This window comes from Diplotaxodon limnothrissa, linkage group LG22 (assembly GCF_057381915.1).
Source record: "Diplotaxodon limnothrissa isolate DT_005_m linkage group LG22, D_limnothrissa_male_GT1.1, whole genome shotgun sequence".
NCBI lineage: Eukaryota > Metazoa > Chordata > Actinopteri > Cichliformes > Cichlidae > Diplotaxodon > Diplotaxodon limnothrissa.
In genome coordinates, this window is record NC_140616.1 from 23,627,672 (window position 1) to 23,646,325 (window position 18,654).

Below are 18,654 nucleotides of genomic sequence, written 5' to 3' on the forward strand. Positions count from 1 at the left end.
ACTAGTTACCTCAAAATAACAGAATTCATTCCCACTCCTCATCCTTTTATCTGGAATACTGAATTTATTATTAGAGAGCTATCCATAAATTAGCCTATCCATTAGCCTAATAATCCCTCACTAGTAAATCAAAGAATTTCTGTATGTGTGTCTAACCGGTGATTTGATCTACTTGTTTAGGACCTATAGGGCGAGGTAGTGTTGCCAACTTAGCGACTTTGTTGCTATATTTAGCGAGTTTTCAGACCCCCATAGCGACTTTTTTTCTAAAAAGCGACTAGCGACAAATCTGGCGACTTTTTCTGGTGTTATTGGAGACTCATTTATGACAACTCGATAAAAGTTAACGTGAGTGTTCTCGGTGGTCAGGAACAAATGTAATTGCATGGCAGGATGCTGTAAAAGGACCAAACTTCAGCCAGGAGAACAACTGAGATAATCCATCCACAATACGAGGTTAGTCATTCATATACTGCTGCATGGGCTGGGCTGTAGCTACATCCTAAGGTTTTAAAAACTGAGCTTAAATAAATGATTAGCGGTAATAAAAGCCGAGGGAGGTCAACAGTGATCACTGACTGTTTTAGGAGCTTTTTGAGATCAAATAGAAGAAAATACATAACATTAAACATGTTAACAACACAAAAGTCATATTAAACGCAGACTACTTTAGACCTGGAAGTAGGATTCGTCACGTCATCACTGAACAACCGGATATTGGCCCTGTGCACGAGAAAATGTTAACTTCCTGGTTTGAGACCGGATGTAGGGTTGTACAGTTCTGGTAGCTTTACTTTGCGGTCAATCGCTACTGCGAAGATATACTCCAAAATCATGTCCAAAACTCGAAAACGGAAAGATCGCGTTAAGTTACAAAGAGCAGAAGGTGGGAACACTCACTACTGTTGTGTCATAAAAAATCTAATGATCAATTTTGACGTTTAAAGAGTTTAGATCGATCAGTTGTTTACATCACTCAACACAAGCAGAACTGCATCACTGCATGCAGAAGACACATCGTCCACATTCAGAAGCACATCTCTGTATAGTGACTGGTCTTATGATTTAAACAGGCAAATGTTCAGCATTCAAACTACAGGTGAAGAATAGTCAAACCAGATGTTTCCCCCGTTAAGTCGATATCAGCTAGTCAAGTACACACCACACCTACACAGCATGTTAACAAACCGTGAAAAAAGCCACACAAAAAATGAACGATTGCTGGTAAGGGTTTCTATACATTAGTATTTACGAAGGGTATGTTGTGACTTACCTTCAAAATTACAGCGGTCCCTGACTATAACGCGGTTCACCTTTCACCTCGCTGTTTCGCGTTTTTTTTAGTGCAAGTTTGCATGCTTATTTTTTTTTTATGTCACATTGTGTCCTGTGTCCTGTGTCCTGATCGCTGCAGACGATCTCCTCCGTGACGTCTCTCCTGTACAGTACAGAATCGCTGCATCGATCGCTAGCAGTGTGACTCTGAAGTGCAGTGCTGTATGTCCACGATGTCCACGAAACGTTTTGCACCGTCCAAAAATAAAATTGGCTACTTGATTTCACCTATCGCTGGTTATTTTTAGAACATAACACCCACAATAAACGAGGGACAGCTGAGAAATCTAACATTTGAATCCCTTTTCTCTTTTGCTCTGAGGTGCGGGGAAAAATATTGACAAGTCGATGAACATCATTTGCAGATATATTGGGTAAATGCCCAAGACATCTATAGAAATGTAAATCGCCGCTTGATTCATTCATTTGCTTAACTTGTTTTGGACCGTAAACCAGGCGCGAATAGGACACCGGAAACAAAGCTCCCCACAGGAGTTTCCGCACCGGAAGTAGCATATGCTAACGTGCACATAGTCAATTTGCAGTATAGTGAAATGTCGATAATTCAGAAACCTGTCATGATAGTTGTTTGCAAGTGCCTTAGCCCTAGTTTGCTAACATATAAATAATATTAATTCATGCTAAGAAAGAACACTATGGATATGATGACTGATCAAAAAATACAGAGTTCATAAGGAGGTGCATTGTCTTTATGGCTCAAGGGGAACTTTGGTGGAGCATGAGGAAGTCAGAGGTGGTATAGAGGTATGTGAGGGTGGTACAGAATATAGATGAGGGCAACTAGACAGCAGTGATGTGTGCAGTAGGAGTGACAGGTTGAAGATGGGGATGGGATTATAGCAGGTATCAGCTCAGAGCTCTTTCTTATATGCAGAGGTGTTGGACATGTTAATAGATCAGGTAGGAGTCTCTGCAGACTTTAATGTTTGCAGATGGCATTGACATGACCTGTAGTGAGAGTAGGGGGAGCCTGGACAAGTGGAGGTATGCACTGGATAAAAGAGGAATGCGCGTGTGGGAGGGAAGCAGGGGAAATGGTGAAAAAAGGAGTAGAGGTAGTGAAAGTGGATGAGTTTAAATACCTAGCTTCAACTGTTCAAAGCAATTGACAGCACACAAGAGGGGTGAAGAAGAGAGTGCAGACAGGTTGGAGTGGGTGGAGATGAGTGTCGAGGTTGATTTGCGGCAGACGAATAGCAGAAAGAGTGAGAGAGAATTTGGAAGTGGTACTGACAAAAAGACAGAAGCTTGAGTGGAGGTGGCAGAGTTAAAGATGCTAAGATTTGTAGTGGGAGTCACCAGGAGGGACAGGGTTGGAAGCGAGCACGTTAAATCTATACATCTCTAATCTATATGCTCTACTTAAAGTTTCTTTTTACTCAAATTCTAAGTTGCTGAAGGCTGTTGTGCCCTAAGCATGCTGAAAGTTGAGCATGAACATGAAGCTTAGATATCCTAAAATTGTCACAGGAGAGATAAAAGCTTCTTTTTTTTAATCCTAAAAGATGCCTCTTCAAACTTGATTTCTTTATCTTGCAGTATAATGCAGTCAGCTATTCTTAGTCTTACCTCAGAAAAAACAAACTATAGCCTGGGGAGTGCTGGTCTGGGTGTTGTGGGGTAAGTTGCTTTTCCTGAAGTGACACTTCACACCTTACATTACCTGTTATGTTTCCACTTTCTCTTTTTTTCTCTCTCTGCTCTCCTTTGTTCCTCCCTCCTCATCTCTCCACCTTCTCCTCTATTGTGCTGTTTAACTTTTTATTGTGCTGCCCGTTTGCCTGCAGCCAGGGTCTCTCCACTCCACACCTGACAAAGCCTTCATCTGTATTCCTTCTGATGGAACTGCGGCAGTGATGAAACCAACCCCCACGCAAAATGCAAAAGGGGTGGGGGGGAAGAAAGCAGCCTAAGCAGCAACAAAAAGCAGATCATACCATGTCTTGACTTAAAAAAAAACTCTCAGTGGGAGATATAAAGATACACTCTTTCTGTGTGTGTGTGGATACGTGTGTGTGTGTGGATACGTGTGTGTGCGTGTGCGCTTGTGAGGCTGCACATTGCACTTTGTGCTGAGTTGGCAGATTAGGCTTCAGGATGGAGAATTCAAATTATGAATACAGCATGTGTGACTGTGCGAGTGAGAGAGGGCGCGAAGGCAGGATTTAAGATTGAGTGACAACATCAGAGGGCTGAGAAAACTCTAAAGCAGTGCTCGATACCTTCTCCACCGGATCCGTTGTTCGGAAGTCACGTCCAACACGTCTGATTTCTTTTACTTTTAATCTCAAGCCTCTCTTAGCGTGCCGCAACATTGCTGCATGACATCTCTTTTCCACGGCTTGATTTGTATTTGTTGACAGCAATAAGAAAATGACACACTGGTGGGGGCTCACGGGACAAAATGTGCTGCGCTTTGCAGTACAGTCATTTGTATTTTGGAACCAAAATTGGGCAAAAAACTGCACTGCGTAAAGTGATGATCTTGATAAAAATTGATGAACAGCTAAAAGGGATTTAATTCTTTCCTCTTTTTTTTTTTAGCTGGCCTCCGTGAAATTAAATTCCAGGGTCTTGATTAAAGTTGGTTGGTTGTTATTATTCGAGGAATTATATTCCTCTATTTCACCCCGTTTTGCTGTGAGCCTTGATAAAACTGCATTTTGCTTGGAAACATACACAGTATCTTCAGATTGCACGCTTCAAGGCAATACTCCCTGAAGCGCTCTGCCCATTTCATCAAAAAGACATTCCCTAGGACTCCAGGGAGTAAAGCCCTATTTGCACAAGATTAGTATTCCTGTGTTGTTTAATGTGATTAAACTCTTACATCTGTGTTTGTTGTGCAGCTCTGGAAAATTGAACTTTGTGTTATATTAATGGTTGAGTTTCCTAAATGATAGCAAAAGGTTCCTTACCTACAAAGGAATAACGTATCCAACCTACACTGAATAAAAATTCTTCACTTTTAATAAGCATGAAGCAATAATTTTGAGATTTTTGAAAGCAATTCATTATTAAGGAACATATGCTTGGTCTAAATTGAGTACAAATCAAGTACATTTCATTTGACCAGATTTCAATACATCGAACATTTTTATGTAACAAAATAGCATGGAATATGTAAATGTAACTAAATTAGTTAAAAGTCAGGAATTTGGGGCACTTTTTTTAGACTGCTTTTGCAGTATATTTTAACTTGTTCTTTCTATGAATTTGCAAAACCAAAAGTCAACCAAAATTTCCTTTTTATATTTTCCATTGTAGACTCCATAACCTAATGGTGCATAAAGCACCAAAAAAGATTGCAAAAAGAAAAAAGAACACATGAGATCCTGATTCGCCCAAGACTAATATGATCCGAAGACCTTGAGGTTGGTGGTTCGATCCCTGGCTGCTCCAATATGCATGCCAAAGTATCCTTGGTGAAGTTCCTGAACCCCAAAGCTCCCCCCAATGCAGTCAACAGAGAGTCTATGTTAAACAGAAGGCACTTAAAATGTAGAAAAAGTGCTTGTATGAATATATAAGTGAATGAGACGTTGTATAATGAGCTTTAAGTACCCAAGTAGAGTAGAAAAGCACTATATAAGAACCGGCAATGTAAGATCACCAGTTTCTAGCGGTCCCCAAGTAATAGTTTGTGGTGTTAACAGGGCTTTAGAAAAGGCAGCTTCTTCAATCCTCTACTCAGTCTTCTCTTTAGGTGATAGAAACAAAGACCAGTGTCCTCCAGTTAAACTCTTCCTCAAAAGAAGCACCTAGTCTTTAGTTATATGCTCCTACATACCATTAAACCATTTACAATTAAATAACTGTTGCCATAATCTGTACAAATTCAACTGTTTTTTGTGAAAGTGAAGATTTATTGGAGATCCTAAATGGCCTTGTTCTAGAGTTATTACATTCACAACTTGACCTCTGATACCGGGATTTCAACTTGTCCAAGATGTTTTGCATTCTTAAAGGCAGGGTGAAAACAATACACTGTCAGCAAGCGGCTACCTATATGCCTGTTCTGTTTGTGCCACACAGCGGATGGCGCTGCATGAATCAGGTGCAATATTACATTTTCAACCCTCCCTTTCACAATTTCCACATTTAACAACTTCTTCGTGCAGAAACTCGCCACAACACATTGACTTGCTGCACCATTTAGTGTTATAAATTGATGGATATATTGGACCATAACACCTCTGCAGTTTCTGCCTTGCAGTTGCTAGAATCTGTTGACAGTAAAAGTTAATTTTTTGAAGGCACCCAGGATTTGATGCTCCATTACAGGGTCAGCAGACAACTCTGGTTGTTCTTTAGGTAAAATGTATTTTTAGAATTACATTGCTAGATAACTGAATCTTTTCTAAAGTTGTTGGCATGTGTGGTGCAGACCAAAGAAGATCCTCATGCCAATTGCGAAGCATGGTGGTGGAAATGTTATGGCTTGGGGTTGTTTTTCTGCCTCAGAGACAAGGCCTGGGCCCGGTATATTAATGACGAGGTGAATTTTGAACTGGATTGTTGAACTGGACCTTTCAAAGAGTTAACAAGCCAACGAACATGAACAAATCCGTCAAGTAATTGGTCATATGAAGGCTTATTGAACGGTCTAGTCAACGCCACATCTGAAGGCTGCTAAAATGTTATGGAGTGATTTGCAAGTAGCATATATGCAAAGAAAAGAAACTCTTCAAACGTCTTGCAGCTGAAAGAATATTTTCAGCAAGGTGTCAGAGACTGGTGTGCAATTATGCAAATTGCCGCAGAGTTATTTCTACTGAAGTGGGCAATGCTAGCTTTTAAAGCCGGGGGGGGGGGGGGGGGGTAATTACATTTGTAGAGAGTCTTACTTCTGTTGATGTTTTTCCCTGAATAAGCGATTGAAAAAGCACATCATCTTCTGAAGTCATTCAATTAAATAGGGACTTACAAGATGTCCAGTTATATCAAAAAGGCAACATTTTAATGGAATACAGTTATTTTGTCACATAAAAATAGTCTTTAAGTTTGTCAAATATGACCATCCTTCTGATTGACGGGGCAGAAACTAAAATCTCTCATCCTGAGTTTCGGCACACGTGAATGATTTCGAAAACCAATCAGCAAAAGAGGTAGTTTTGTATTAATTCAGGGCCTCGCATTCATATTATCTGCAGTCATAATAAAAGAAAAATCTCAAAACTGAGCCCAGCAGTATGTCTTGCTCCTTGGCCCCAAAGAGATCAATTAAGGGTGGATCATAGCGTTTCACAGGGCCCACGTCTACCTGTGCTTGCCCGGTTTCACCCCCACCCCCACCCACCTCCCTGTAGTTAGGCAGTCCGCTCTGACAGGCAACACTTTTCTCTGCAACCTCCCCTGACAGGGTGAGAACACATCCATCAAACGGAGGCAACCGCGACAGACAAGCTTGGTGCGAGACAACCTGTCAGGCTGGCTTTGCCCTCATTTCATCTTCTTCTCTGTGTTTTACACTGTATTTTTTTTTCTTTTTTCGTTCGGACTCTCTTTCACCCCCACCAACTCCCATTCTCCTTCCACCAGATCAATATTTCTGTTACTCTCAAATGTATATGTTTGAAGCTGCTGACTCTCTTTTTTTTAAAACAAAACTTCTGTCCGTTTCACTCAGTAATAAGTGTCAGAGGTTATATTTGACACAGCTTCTGAACCAACTTCTTTACATGCTTGTCTTACAGTACGTGTCGAGGTTTTTCACTTATTAGATACCCCCCTTTTTAATTTCTTTTTTTCCCCTTGCATTTCAGATGTGCAGTGCCCGTCCTTACAAGTGGAGGACTGGAAGTTTCCCCAGAGCGCCAGGACCAACATCACCGGTTAATAGATGAGCTCCAAACACACCAGCTGCTATGTGACTTTTATTTGGTGTGGCTGCTCACGAATGCCTTACCCTTTGCAGGTTTTAATCTGGTGAGGCGATTTTCCCTGCTCAAGAGCAAAGATGTCAAGAAGATCCGTAACCCTCGAGGAGCTGTCATCCTCCGCTTGGGCAAGACTGCGCTCTTACGACCCAGCGAGTAAGTCCGCTGTACATCTGTTTCATCTGTTTCATCTGTTTCTCCGCGCATCTGCGGACAAACCCGTGCACGAGCACGCAGCGTGGAGCTTTAGATCGTTGAAGATGTTTTACTGGGAAAGAATTAGTGAAGTTCTGCAGGTTTTCCAGCTTTCTAGAGGCCTGTGTGGACGGGCTCTCTGTTTCCATGTCATATCTGAACAAAGAGGATGGCAGAGAAACTGAAAACCCTCGGCTCTTCGGCCTCTGAACTCTCACTCAACATGTCAGCGCAGTGCAGTGTGTTTAAAAAAAAAGGAAAAGGAGAAAAAAAAAAAGCAGAATCTTGGCGATCTGTATGTCGTGGGTCAAGCTGTGATTGCATTTCCAGAAATACCCATTCATTTCCCTCACCACCAACCCTGGCTTGTAAACTGGGCTGTAACAGCTTGTTGGTTTCCCACTTGCAACCGCATGTACTTATTATAACTAGCTTTCATAATGAAATGCATGACTTATTTGCCTGAACAGAAACTATAAGAGTGACGTCTTAATTAGAAGGTGGGCCACAGTTAGCTGGAAAGAGGGAAAAAAAAGACTTTAAAGGCCGTATTGGGCAGCTTGTTCTTAACTTGTTTCTACATGAAGAGACCCGCAGCCATAAAATGCAGCAACTCATGGCTTCACTCCCTTCCGTGCTTTTTGCAGCTTGACATGGTGTAATTATGCCTTCTCGGGGTGTTCACGTTGTTATTACACAGCAGTCGGGTGTAGACTGTGTTTGGAATTGTGTGAAAATTGCTTATTAGAGTTCTGTGCTGGCTGTTTTTCCGGCTGGATGAGCTTCTCTCTGCCCACCGATAAAGCAGTATTTCACAACGTGCCAATTGGGTCAGCGCGCAGTATTTTATCACTCTGTCCAGCGCTGCGAGCCGTGAGCTCCGCTCACTTGAAAGGCCCGATAAATCTGTCTACAAAACACTCTTTTCGGTTGAGACGTTTTGTTCTAAAAGTGTCACATATATTGTTTGTCACAGACTTGGAGAGTAGTCGTACTTATGAAAAAGGGGCGAGAAAAACTGAAAAAACAACTGTCACTTCTTGGGAAATCAGCATCTTAGGAGCCAAAGAGGAAATACCAAGATGTTTTTGTTTTGCCTCTAACCATACAAAGAAAGGATGGGAACGCCATCTCTTCCCTGCTGCTCGTTTGGGATTTTGTGATTATTGAAATTTCGATGCCACCGAGAGCTCCGCTGTCAGTTTTATCAGTGAAGAACGCTACCTGGGCGACTTCTTTTTAACTGAGACAGAAAATAATCAATGTTAGCACATCAGCTTTGCCTTCTGGGTACCTTTCACTTTGCTTGAATTGCTCTATACATAGAACTCACTGTCATTTATGGGGTTCTCTAAATAATTAAACCAAATCTGAGACAGGCAAATCAAATAAGGGCTATTGTCTAATGGCTATGAATGCTAATTTTCTTCTTTGTTATTTGGTTGTATAATTTTTTTACTCATGACTTTAACTTGCATCCATTTCAATTTTTGAACAGGTTACCAATATTTGAATAGAAGAGTGCAGGTGCACAAGACTTTAAAGGATGTAGTTAAGGGTTAAGTCCAGAAGAACAATGCAGAAGAACAGTATCTGAAAGTCAAATTATAGGAGAACTGGACTGAAACTCAGTGGAAACAGGTTACGTGGAGTTTTAAACCATCGTCTATAGCAGTGGTCCCCAACCTTTTTTGTGCCACGGACCAGTTTATGTCCGACAATATTTTCACGGACTGGCTTTTAAGATGTCGTGGATAAATACAACAAAATAAAACCAGTACCGGTTTGGGGCTGTATTGTAGCCAGTTGTCGAACTATGAATGCAGAAAAGTACAGTCATATTTGATCTGTCATGCAATTCCATCTAGAAAGTGTCTCTTTGGCAACAGCTTCATTTTTCAGTATGGTGATGATCACTAACACACTGCCACTACTGTAAAACCTGGATAGAAAAAACACAGTGGAACACTATCAGTCATGGATTAATCTCCCCCGAGCTCAGACTTCAACATTATTTAAGCAGTGTGGGATCATGTTGACAAGGAATGGAACAAAAGGCAGCCACCATCCAAAGAAGAGCTTTAAATGTCCTTCAAGAAGCCTGGAGAACTATTCTGAAGCCTTCTTAAAGAAATTACGAGAAAGCTTAAAGAGAGTTCAGGCTGTGTCGAAGGATGAAGGTGGCCATACCAAATATCAACTTTCAAACTTGTTAGAATTGTTCAAACACTGTTTTCTTCCTCATGTGCTCTATTTCCATCTTACTGAAGAAGTAGTTTAATACACAACTGCACCTATTTACCATTTTCCTGGCAAAATATGAAGAAATGAGGTTCGTCTCAAGACTTTTCGCAGTACAGTATTTGTGTGTCCCTGCAAGCATATGTGTGTGTTGCTCTGCATAGATGTGGCATCTTGTGTTAGATTTGACCCCTTTTTTCATGCAAGGTCAGGCTGCATGGGGTGTTTGTAAAACTAAGTAACAAACAACGCACATCCAGCTCCGACTCGCTGTCACTCACACGGCTTTTTAATTCATTTCCTGTGAGGCCGACTCAAGTGAAGGACGTGTGTTCTGTAATTGGAAAGTGGTGTTTTGCTTTGTATCCCAGGCTAATCCAAGCTAATGCAAATGAGTGACAGTCAGACGAAGCTACTCGTCTCCCGCCTCTCTCAGCTGTCTGCTGACAGTGAAATGGGCACCGGTCACAACTGGTCACACGCATTTTAATTTCAGAGAAATATAATGTGGTTGCTTCGAGCGTGTTTCTGTTATGCAGCTCCAGTGTATAGAAGTCCTGTAATGTTATGGAATGAGGCCATGGTGGAAGCTATTTAAGTCAGAAATGAGATGCGTTTAACGAATTTGAGACTCACTATCACCCAGCAGGAGTGGTACAATTTGTAGTTTAATTTAAAAATTGATGCTGCTCTTATTAAAAAGAAAGTAGTTACAAATTTATAGTATTAAGATCAAGAGATTGAAGTGGTGGGGGCTCATGAAAAAGCAAAAGAGCAAAGATAAGTTGCAGCTGTATTTTTGAAGAAAAAAGGCAGATTCGGGATAACTCGGTAAGGAGAGACATATATACTCCTAGCTATTGTTGTCTGTAACACTCTTACTGTGTAGGATTTGATCTTTTTTCTCTTCTCTAAATCAAACTTTCTGCAACAGCTTAAATGTCATTTTTCTAGATGGGGGCGGGGCTCTGGAACATCATTTATTAGCAGTGCTGTCACCTGCCTCTGGGGATGTCAGTATCGGTCAGATTGGTTGTTCCACTGCTTAGGTCTGAACCAGAACATCTCAGAAACTACAGGATGGATTGCTGTAACCCTTGGACTGATATTTGTGGTCTTCAGAGAATATATTGTAATTGCTCCACTGATCACCTTGGTTTACCCTCTAGCTCTGCCAGCAGGAAGACGTATTTTTGCTTTTAGTGAAATGTCTGGCAGCTGTCAAATTGACTGACATATCATCTGATACAAATTTGTAGAGGCAGCCAAGGTGCCCAGAGGATCAATCCTAAAGATGTTGGTAATCCCCTGGCGTTTCAGCTAGCACAAGACACTGACATTTGTGGTTCTGAAAGAAAACTCTCCACTCACGGATAGATGAAATTGATGAAATTTAAATCATACATTGACTGTCCTCTCAAGAAGGATTGTGATAGAATTTATTTTTTTTATTTTTTTCCTATCAGCTTCAGCTGTAAAATCAGCATGCAAGCATTGTCATTGTGGAAATCCAAGCATGCTAATGTTAGCATTAAAGGAAAAAGTATATGTCCGCTATAGCTTGAAATTGTGCTTTTTCCCTTTTTTTGTGTATGTGTCAGGTTCTAGCTGTTTAAAATTCCTTACGTTTAGTTGTGTATAAAACCATCAGGGATAGAAGTCCTCTCCACTGAAAGCAATTGATTCCAGCACAGTTAGAACCCAATATAAGGGTGTCTGTATTCCTCTCCAGGTGATATTCTCATCTTAAACTAGAGATCTGCTATTTCAACATTAGATTTCTTCTTCCCATCTTCCCCTGTGCCTCTCTGGCTCACAGAGACTTTCTTCTGCCGCCTTCCTCTTTCTCTCTCTCTCTTTTCTGTTTTTTTAACAAGTAACTTTCTCTCAGAGTTAGAGTCTAGATCTGAATCTGCTGGGCCCCGCAGTGAGTGATTTATCTCCCCGTTGCATGTTTGTGTGTATATGTCTGACCCTGAACATAATAGGCCAAGTTGCAGTACTTCCAACTTAAAAGTCAATAGTTTCCGTACTATGAGTGCTTTTGTGCCCTGCAGCTCATGTCACTAATCGACAGCAAAACAACTGTGTTCTCAACATTGGATTTTCTGTCTCTCCTCTCCATTTCCCTGTCTGTTTCTATTTCTTGCGTGTGCTTTTTCCATTTCATTTCCACAAGTTGTGTGAACCCCGGAGTTTCCTATATATTATCTCTACCTATGTGCGGATTAGTTAAAGGCAAATTCTCATGCATTTTCATATTGTACCAAGTTTTCTACTCTCTCATCTTTCACTTGCTTTCTTTCATGTGTTTTTCTTTATCACCCTTTTCTTCCACTCATCTTCGCTTTGTTTTGACATCCTGTAGTTGGCTGTTTTCCCTTGGATCTTTCCTCAGTTATAAATCACTGTCACCCCACTTCTAGGAAGGGGAAACCAGCTGCTCCTTCATCTCTCAATACATCTGCACACTTCCAAGCAGTGAATGCGTGTGTGTGCGTATGTGTATTATATTTATGTGCTTAGGTGCCCTTGACCAGCAACTGAGAGATGAGGCTTGCCGGACTGTATCTGCTATGAAAATTAATGCCAAAGGGTAACACACGGGCTTTGCATTGTACTGCAGTCACAAAACGTATAGTGCAAAAAAAAAAGAAAGAAAAAAATAGAAACGTAATGGGAACATGCATGGAAAAGAACAGGACTCACGCAGAAGTGTGTAAATACACAAACACACACAGGATTACTTTGTTACTCTGTGCTCATGAGGATGTGAAGGAAAGATATATGAGCCCAAAGATTTGTCCCTATGAGTAAAAGCCCAATTAAATGAGATGGCAACTCTCTGGTTACTCACTGTCTTCATGTGAAGACGTGGTTTGCAAATAACACACAATAACCATCAGTAGGTTGGTACATATATTCGTAACCCATAAATACACATAGTATACACACCTATAAAGATTTCTACACATGCAAATTATTTAGTGGTGCTGCAGTACAGTAACTACATTCCCTTTTCTGCTCTCCAAGCTAATTCCTTACTGGACTGGCCAATGATTTTAGGTCATTGGTCATACATATTCATATACAGAATATATTTACAGAGATCTGCTAAGACTTATTAGACCACTATCTCTCTTTGGGGCTGTCACATAGAGACTTTGAAAGGCTCTATGTGACGCATCACGTCACATGTTAGATTTTCAGTTCACTCAGAGGCCACATAGTACATAAGATGTGTTGGCTTGAAAAGGTTAAGCAGCAGATTTTCCCCTGAGAAGGCAGGTTTTGCATCACACATGAAGCCATTATTAGCTTATTTGTTGGACTGTTGCAGTTTTAAATGACTCAAGTAGTTTTCATGAACAATCACCCCCAACTGGTAGATGGCTGCCCCTCGCTAAGTCTGGTTGTGCCGGAGTTTTCTTCCTGTTAATATAGAGTTTTTTCTTCCCACTGTTGCCAAGTACTTGCTCATAGGGGTCATCTGATTGTTGGGGGTTCCTTTCTATTATTGTATGGTCTTTACCTTACAATATAAAGCACCTTGCAGGTGACTGACTGGAATGCCTTCTGGACGACCACTAAGTGAGGCGAGACTTCTGTCCTATTCTGAGGCAGATGCAGGATGCTGGAGAGATTATGACTCTCGGCTGGGTTGGGAACCACTCGGGTGAGCTAGAAGATTTGGGATGTGGGAAGTCTGGGCTTCTCTGCTTAGGCTGTTGCCCATACGACCGGAACTCGGATAAATGGTAGAAAAGGTGTGGATGCTACCCAAATGCCAATTTAAAAAGATGAGTCTTCAGCTGCCTTTGAATGCATACACAGATAAGCTCACAGAAAATAAACTGGATGGGAGAGAATTCTAGAGAGTGGGGGCCACTACTGCAATGTCTCCATCACCTTTAGTTTTTATTATACATTTCAGGATGGACGATTAGCCCTGATCAGAAGACCTGAGAGTCTTGCTGGTGACATATGGTATTAAAATTTGCCAATATAGGTGGGTACTTTATGCAGAACCCAAAAGGTGAACAGCACAACTTTGAATTAATTTCTAAATATGATGCAGAGCAATTGCAGTAGGATGAAAATGTATTATAGTTCTCTGATGATGAAAACAAGAACAAACTAGAGCCTTAACATTCAAATCCAACCTTAACATCTGGTTCTCATCAACAGTCATTCCCGGGTCTCTAATAGATAACATAAACAGGACATAACAGGAGAGGGAACCCAGATTTCTAAGGACCTGGGGGACTAGGCAGGCAGAGATGCACACAACGATCTTTGTTTTATTCTCAGTCAGCTGGAGAAAATTACATAACATCCAGGCTTTTATGCAGTTCAAAAGCTTTAAAACACATTGAGGCTTAAAAGTGATATAAAGCAGAAAATCATCAGCATAGAAATGATAAGAACTGTTTGTGTCTCAAAATCTGATATAAAGGAAGTTGAGACATCCAAACCTTTACTGGCTAATGAGCACCAAAAGCACTGGATACAAATCTATTTCCCAAAACAATGGAATGACTTCATAACACCTTTTGTTAGCAATCACTGGGAGAACTTATGACTGTAGTTTTAGTTTTCTATTCATTCTTCATAGACTCGTAAACCGTGAATATTCCAGTTTTTCTTTTCCTGTTTTTTCTGCCTTTTTCATTTCTCCTCCGATAAAGAGAGTAATGCTCCAAAGAAGCATCAAAAACACATTATAACTTTAAACTTTATGTTTTTAGTTTGTAGCACAAGCCCTTTGTAGTTTAGCTATTTTCTTATTTTTAAAAAATACTTTTGTTGCTTGTTCTCAGTGAATTCTCTAAAGTGTGAGAGGCTAGCACTCTCCATGAGCTTTTAGTATAAAACTGGAGAAGTCCCTCTTTAATCATTCTCTGTGTGCAGCTTCACAGTTTGCAGCTCCTGTGAATAGAGGAGTGTCTTGGATCTGACCCCTCTGAACTTCTGTGCTCCAGCCAGGTGTTCCCCTATGGCCTGCCAGAGGAGTTCACTCTGGTCTTCACCCTGGCGTTAAAGAAGGCTGCCTTGAGAGACACCATCTACCTCTTTCAGATATCGGATGCGCAGGGATATCCACAGGTGCGGCTCCCTCATCATTTCCTCAGTTTTACACTTTCTCCCCCTCCCCCTCACTACTCTCTTTCCTTCTGTTCTCTCATTACTTGCTTCTCCCTTGATCTTTCACCTTTTTATCCCTCTCACTTTTTTGTCTTTTCATTCTCTCCGCCGCTCATCTCTCTCTTGCATAGTCATCCACTTTCCCTTTCGATTTCTTTTCTCTTGTGACATCTTTTCAATTTTCTCCCCCCTCTTTCATTCCATACGGCTTTTGTCCCCTCGTATTTTTCATCCGATACCCTCTCTTTTGCTCCCTGTCTCTTTGTCAGTCTTCTTTCGATCATCTCCGACTCTCCTCTTTCATTCACCTTCATTGTTATTCACTTGTGTTCCATGATGAAGCACTGGAGTCCCTCGGAGTCCCGATAATCACTAAGAGTTGGAGGCCAGATTTAAATACTTGGCGTGTATGATGGATGGAGGCCAAGTCGCCTCATTAGCAGTGATTGATTGGCTGTACTGCTTGTGTGTGTAATTAATATGTCTTTCCCCTTTGCTAGTCAATTGTACAGGTTTGTTAGGTGGTAATCACGTGTACGTACTGTATTAAAGTTTGTTGAAACCACTGCCAGTCAAACACTTTGAGATATACTTCTTTTTGTTTTACCTATTTGCATTATTTTGAGTTTAACTGGTACAATGCCACCTCATTTATCCTGTTCTTTGCCTCCAACTAAAACCCAGCTCTCCGTAGACGTCAGTGGCCCAGATCGCACCCTGTCCTTTCGAGCCAAAGGGGCAAACCCTTCAGCGGACCTGGTGGGTTGTGTTTTCACTGGAGAGGGAGTGGAAGCCTTGATGGATCTGCACTGGCACAAGTTGGCCCTCAGTGTCCAACACGGAGCTGCTTCCCTCCATGTGGATTGCAGCTCAATTGAGACCAAACCCCTGGAGCGCAGAGGAGCCCTTCCCTCTGATGGACACACTCTGCTGGGTATTCGGGCGTCAGATGCTGGGGCTGTGCAAGTATGAGATTAATAAAAAATATAATAATTTTATTTTTATAGTGTCAACAATAAACAACAATTTAAAAAAAATACAGAAAATCATAAACACACAGGATATAAAAAACTTACATGTATAGTTAACAGGAAAACCTCAGTAAAGACACTTCCTAGATAGTAGATACAGTTGGACCTAATCTGGCATTAGCAAATGGTGTGTGCGCCAGATGTGTCCCAAATGGTTGAAACATATCTAACATCTGGCCCCTATCAGATGGACTTTGGCAGAGTTAGACAATCTGAGTCAGCGTTATAAGTAAAGACTAAATGAGACCCATAAAATAGGGCCACATTTGGGCTAAACATTCAGTGCTCTTATGGTTTTACAGAGGGGAACCCTGAAAGCTGCTTTTGATTTACTTGGGATGCTCAGGAAGAAAGCTCCAATGCTGAGACACGAACAGCAAGGTCTCATTCACCCCGAGTAACAAAGTGAGTGGCTGGAAAAAACCAGGAGACTTCTACCAGAGGACTCTATAGGGATTAAAATATCAGCAACGTAACCGAGAGCCTGATTGTGGAAAGCCTTAGCCATATTTTAAAATCAGTCCTCAAACTCAGTTCATAAATATGCAGAAAATGGAGCGACGTGATCTGTTTTTTTTCTTCTGTGGCGTGACTTAGGTGCTCCCAATTTCAACAGTGAGGCTTCTTTCACAAAGCTGGGTGCAAAACAAATGGAGAGCGGTGCAATCTGCCGCCAGCACATTGATTAAAATAAAGTGGTCGACAGAACTCGAAGCCAGATTAAAACACACCAGTTACCAGAGTTTGCAGTTGTCCTTTTGAGCCTCCTGAGCATGTTTCAGTGTTGTGAATTAAGCAAGATTGGAACATTTTTTTTCCACCCAAAAAATTAAGTCTTGTTTTTTATAGACGGTATCAATCACAAGTTAAATTTAGTTTTTTTTAACTCCTCTAAAACATTCAATACAACTGCAAGCAAAGCCCAAGGTTTGCCAAGGGTAGACTTTTTTTAGCTAGTGCTTGGCCATTCCATGCTTTTAAAAATGGTCTACTGGGAAAATAGAGGGACATTAGGCAAAGAAATATCACACGCTTGACTTCACGGTCTTGACTGTTGAGGAGCTTTTGATTAAGATTAAGGTTTGCAACGTAAATGTCATCTCAAGTTACTATTTGAGCATATGGTGACCTTTAGTCTCTCTCTGTATGAGGAACAAACTGTTTCAGAGGTGTTATGAATGAGCCAGGTTGAGGTTAGTGCCACAGATGAGGGCATCCTAGAGCACAGTTGAGTAATATAACACAGTAGACCCCTGACATTTAGAATTTCACCACTTTATCGAAGCATTTATCCAGGAAAAAAGACATTCCCTACCATCCTCCCATAAATGCCTTTCAACTGAAATCATAGATATTTAAGCTTATATGTATGTGTATATGCGTCTGTTCTACACCCATAAGGTTTTCATTCCTTTAAGACAATCTCAATGAGTCCTGATTTAAAAACATAAGCGAATATATGTAGTGAATTGAGACTATTAGTGCTAAACAGATCCAGTAATCCGGACAATTAATTTAATGATCGGTTAACCGGCCTAGCTGGGAAAACAGCTAGGCCACTTTTGTCAGTTCAGGGGGGAACACACGCACACTCTCACACAACCGCAGACATTCACAGGAAGCATCTGATGAAGTGATTTTCCATTGCTTTACATTAATGAGAAATTAATTGACTCTCAGCCATGTTTACTGCCTCATTTACACTTGATGTTCTTAATAAAATAAACAAAGCAAAGTACCCTTAGACACCGCCATATCCAGCACTGTATTTACTATCCTCTCTCTGTCTGTCTGTTTTTTGCAGATGGATATTCAGCAGGCAATGCTGTATTGTGACCCCTCACTTGCCATGCACGAGGCCTGCTGTGAAATACCTGGGGCACGGGTGAGAGTGGAAACCCTTACTGTCTTTACCAGCAACTATAACTTTGTCTGGAGCAGAGGCTAATAGCAAAGAGTTTAAATGAAAACTTTAGCTTTTTGGGAAAATCGTTGCTTTCTTTCTGCGTCTACGTGCACTTTACAGCATGCCCTACTTTAGCATAAAAAAAAGCTGCTTAGCGCACAAAAGAGCTAGCTTAACGCTGTTGGAACACAAAAGAAATCTACTTACTGACATCTCCAAACACTATCAAATTAGACCAGTGTTGGGGCACAAAAACTTTAAAGCAATCACCACAGAAATGGAGGCTGCAAGCCTGACTGTTCATCACTGCTTTTGTTACCTGTTGAAGATGAGGATCTGGCTGCTGGGCTGGTGTTAGCATACACTCAGCTTCAACAGAATTCTGGCTTCTTGGCTAGCTTTGAGTTGTGTTAGCAGTAATGCTGTTATTTCTGTTTGAAGATCTTTGGCTTGTTTAAACCCGAAGTTCATTAAAAATTCAAATAAAGTAAAAAAGAGTTGTTTTGTAAACCTGACTGAATGTAAATTTGGGGCAGACTCTTACTTTTGTTGAACCAAAGCTGAGCTGAACTGAGCCCCGGTGACTGTAACTCAGCACTTGTCGCAGCTCCATGACAGTAAAAGTAATCTGTTAGATGGCTTTTACTGTTAAACAGCTGCAAGAAAAGCTGAGTCTGCATTATCCAAATTAAATACCATAAAAAAAAGTCTCTGCAATTTCTCTTGAGACTTTATGGGTTTTTTTGTTAATCAGCAATGCTTTGTCTTTATAATGCTCTATTCTGTTTTTCCCCCTCCACTTATTTTTGATGGTCAGAAAGGAAGAAAAAAACTTGGCTGCAGATCATGGTATGCAGGAAGCCCATATTTTTATAGGACTCCATCAGCTGTTTGACTAAGA

The 18,654-nt window shown here is 41.0% G+C and overlaps 1 protein-coding gene across 1 annotated transcript in view; it reads left to right on the forward strand.

Moving 5' to 3' along the window:
• col16a1 (collagen, type XVI, alpha 1) overlaps nucleotides 1–18,654 on the forward strand; it is an 82,115-nt gene that overhangs the window by 10,379 nt on the left and 53,082 nt on the right. Inside the window, exons 3-7 of the mRNA XM_085345962.1 lie at nucleotides 7,122–7,190; nucleotides 7,274–7,391; nucleotides 14,654–14,777; nucleotides 15,501–15,782; nucleotides 17,652–17,732. Coding sequence (XP_085202088.1) covers nucleotides 7,122–7,190; nucleotides 7,274–7,391; nucleotides 14,654–14,777; nucleotides 15,501–15,782; nucleotides 17,652–17,732 — 674 coding nt within the window. The remainder of the gene's footprint in view (nucleotides 1–7,121; nucleotides 7,191–7,273; nucleotides 7,392–14,653; nucleotides 14,778–15,500; nucleotides 15,783–17,651; nucleotides 17,733–18,654) is intronic.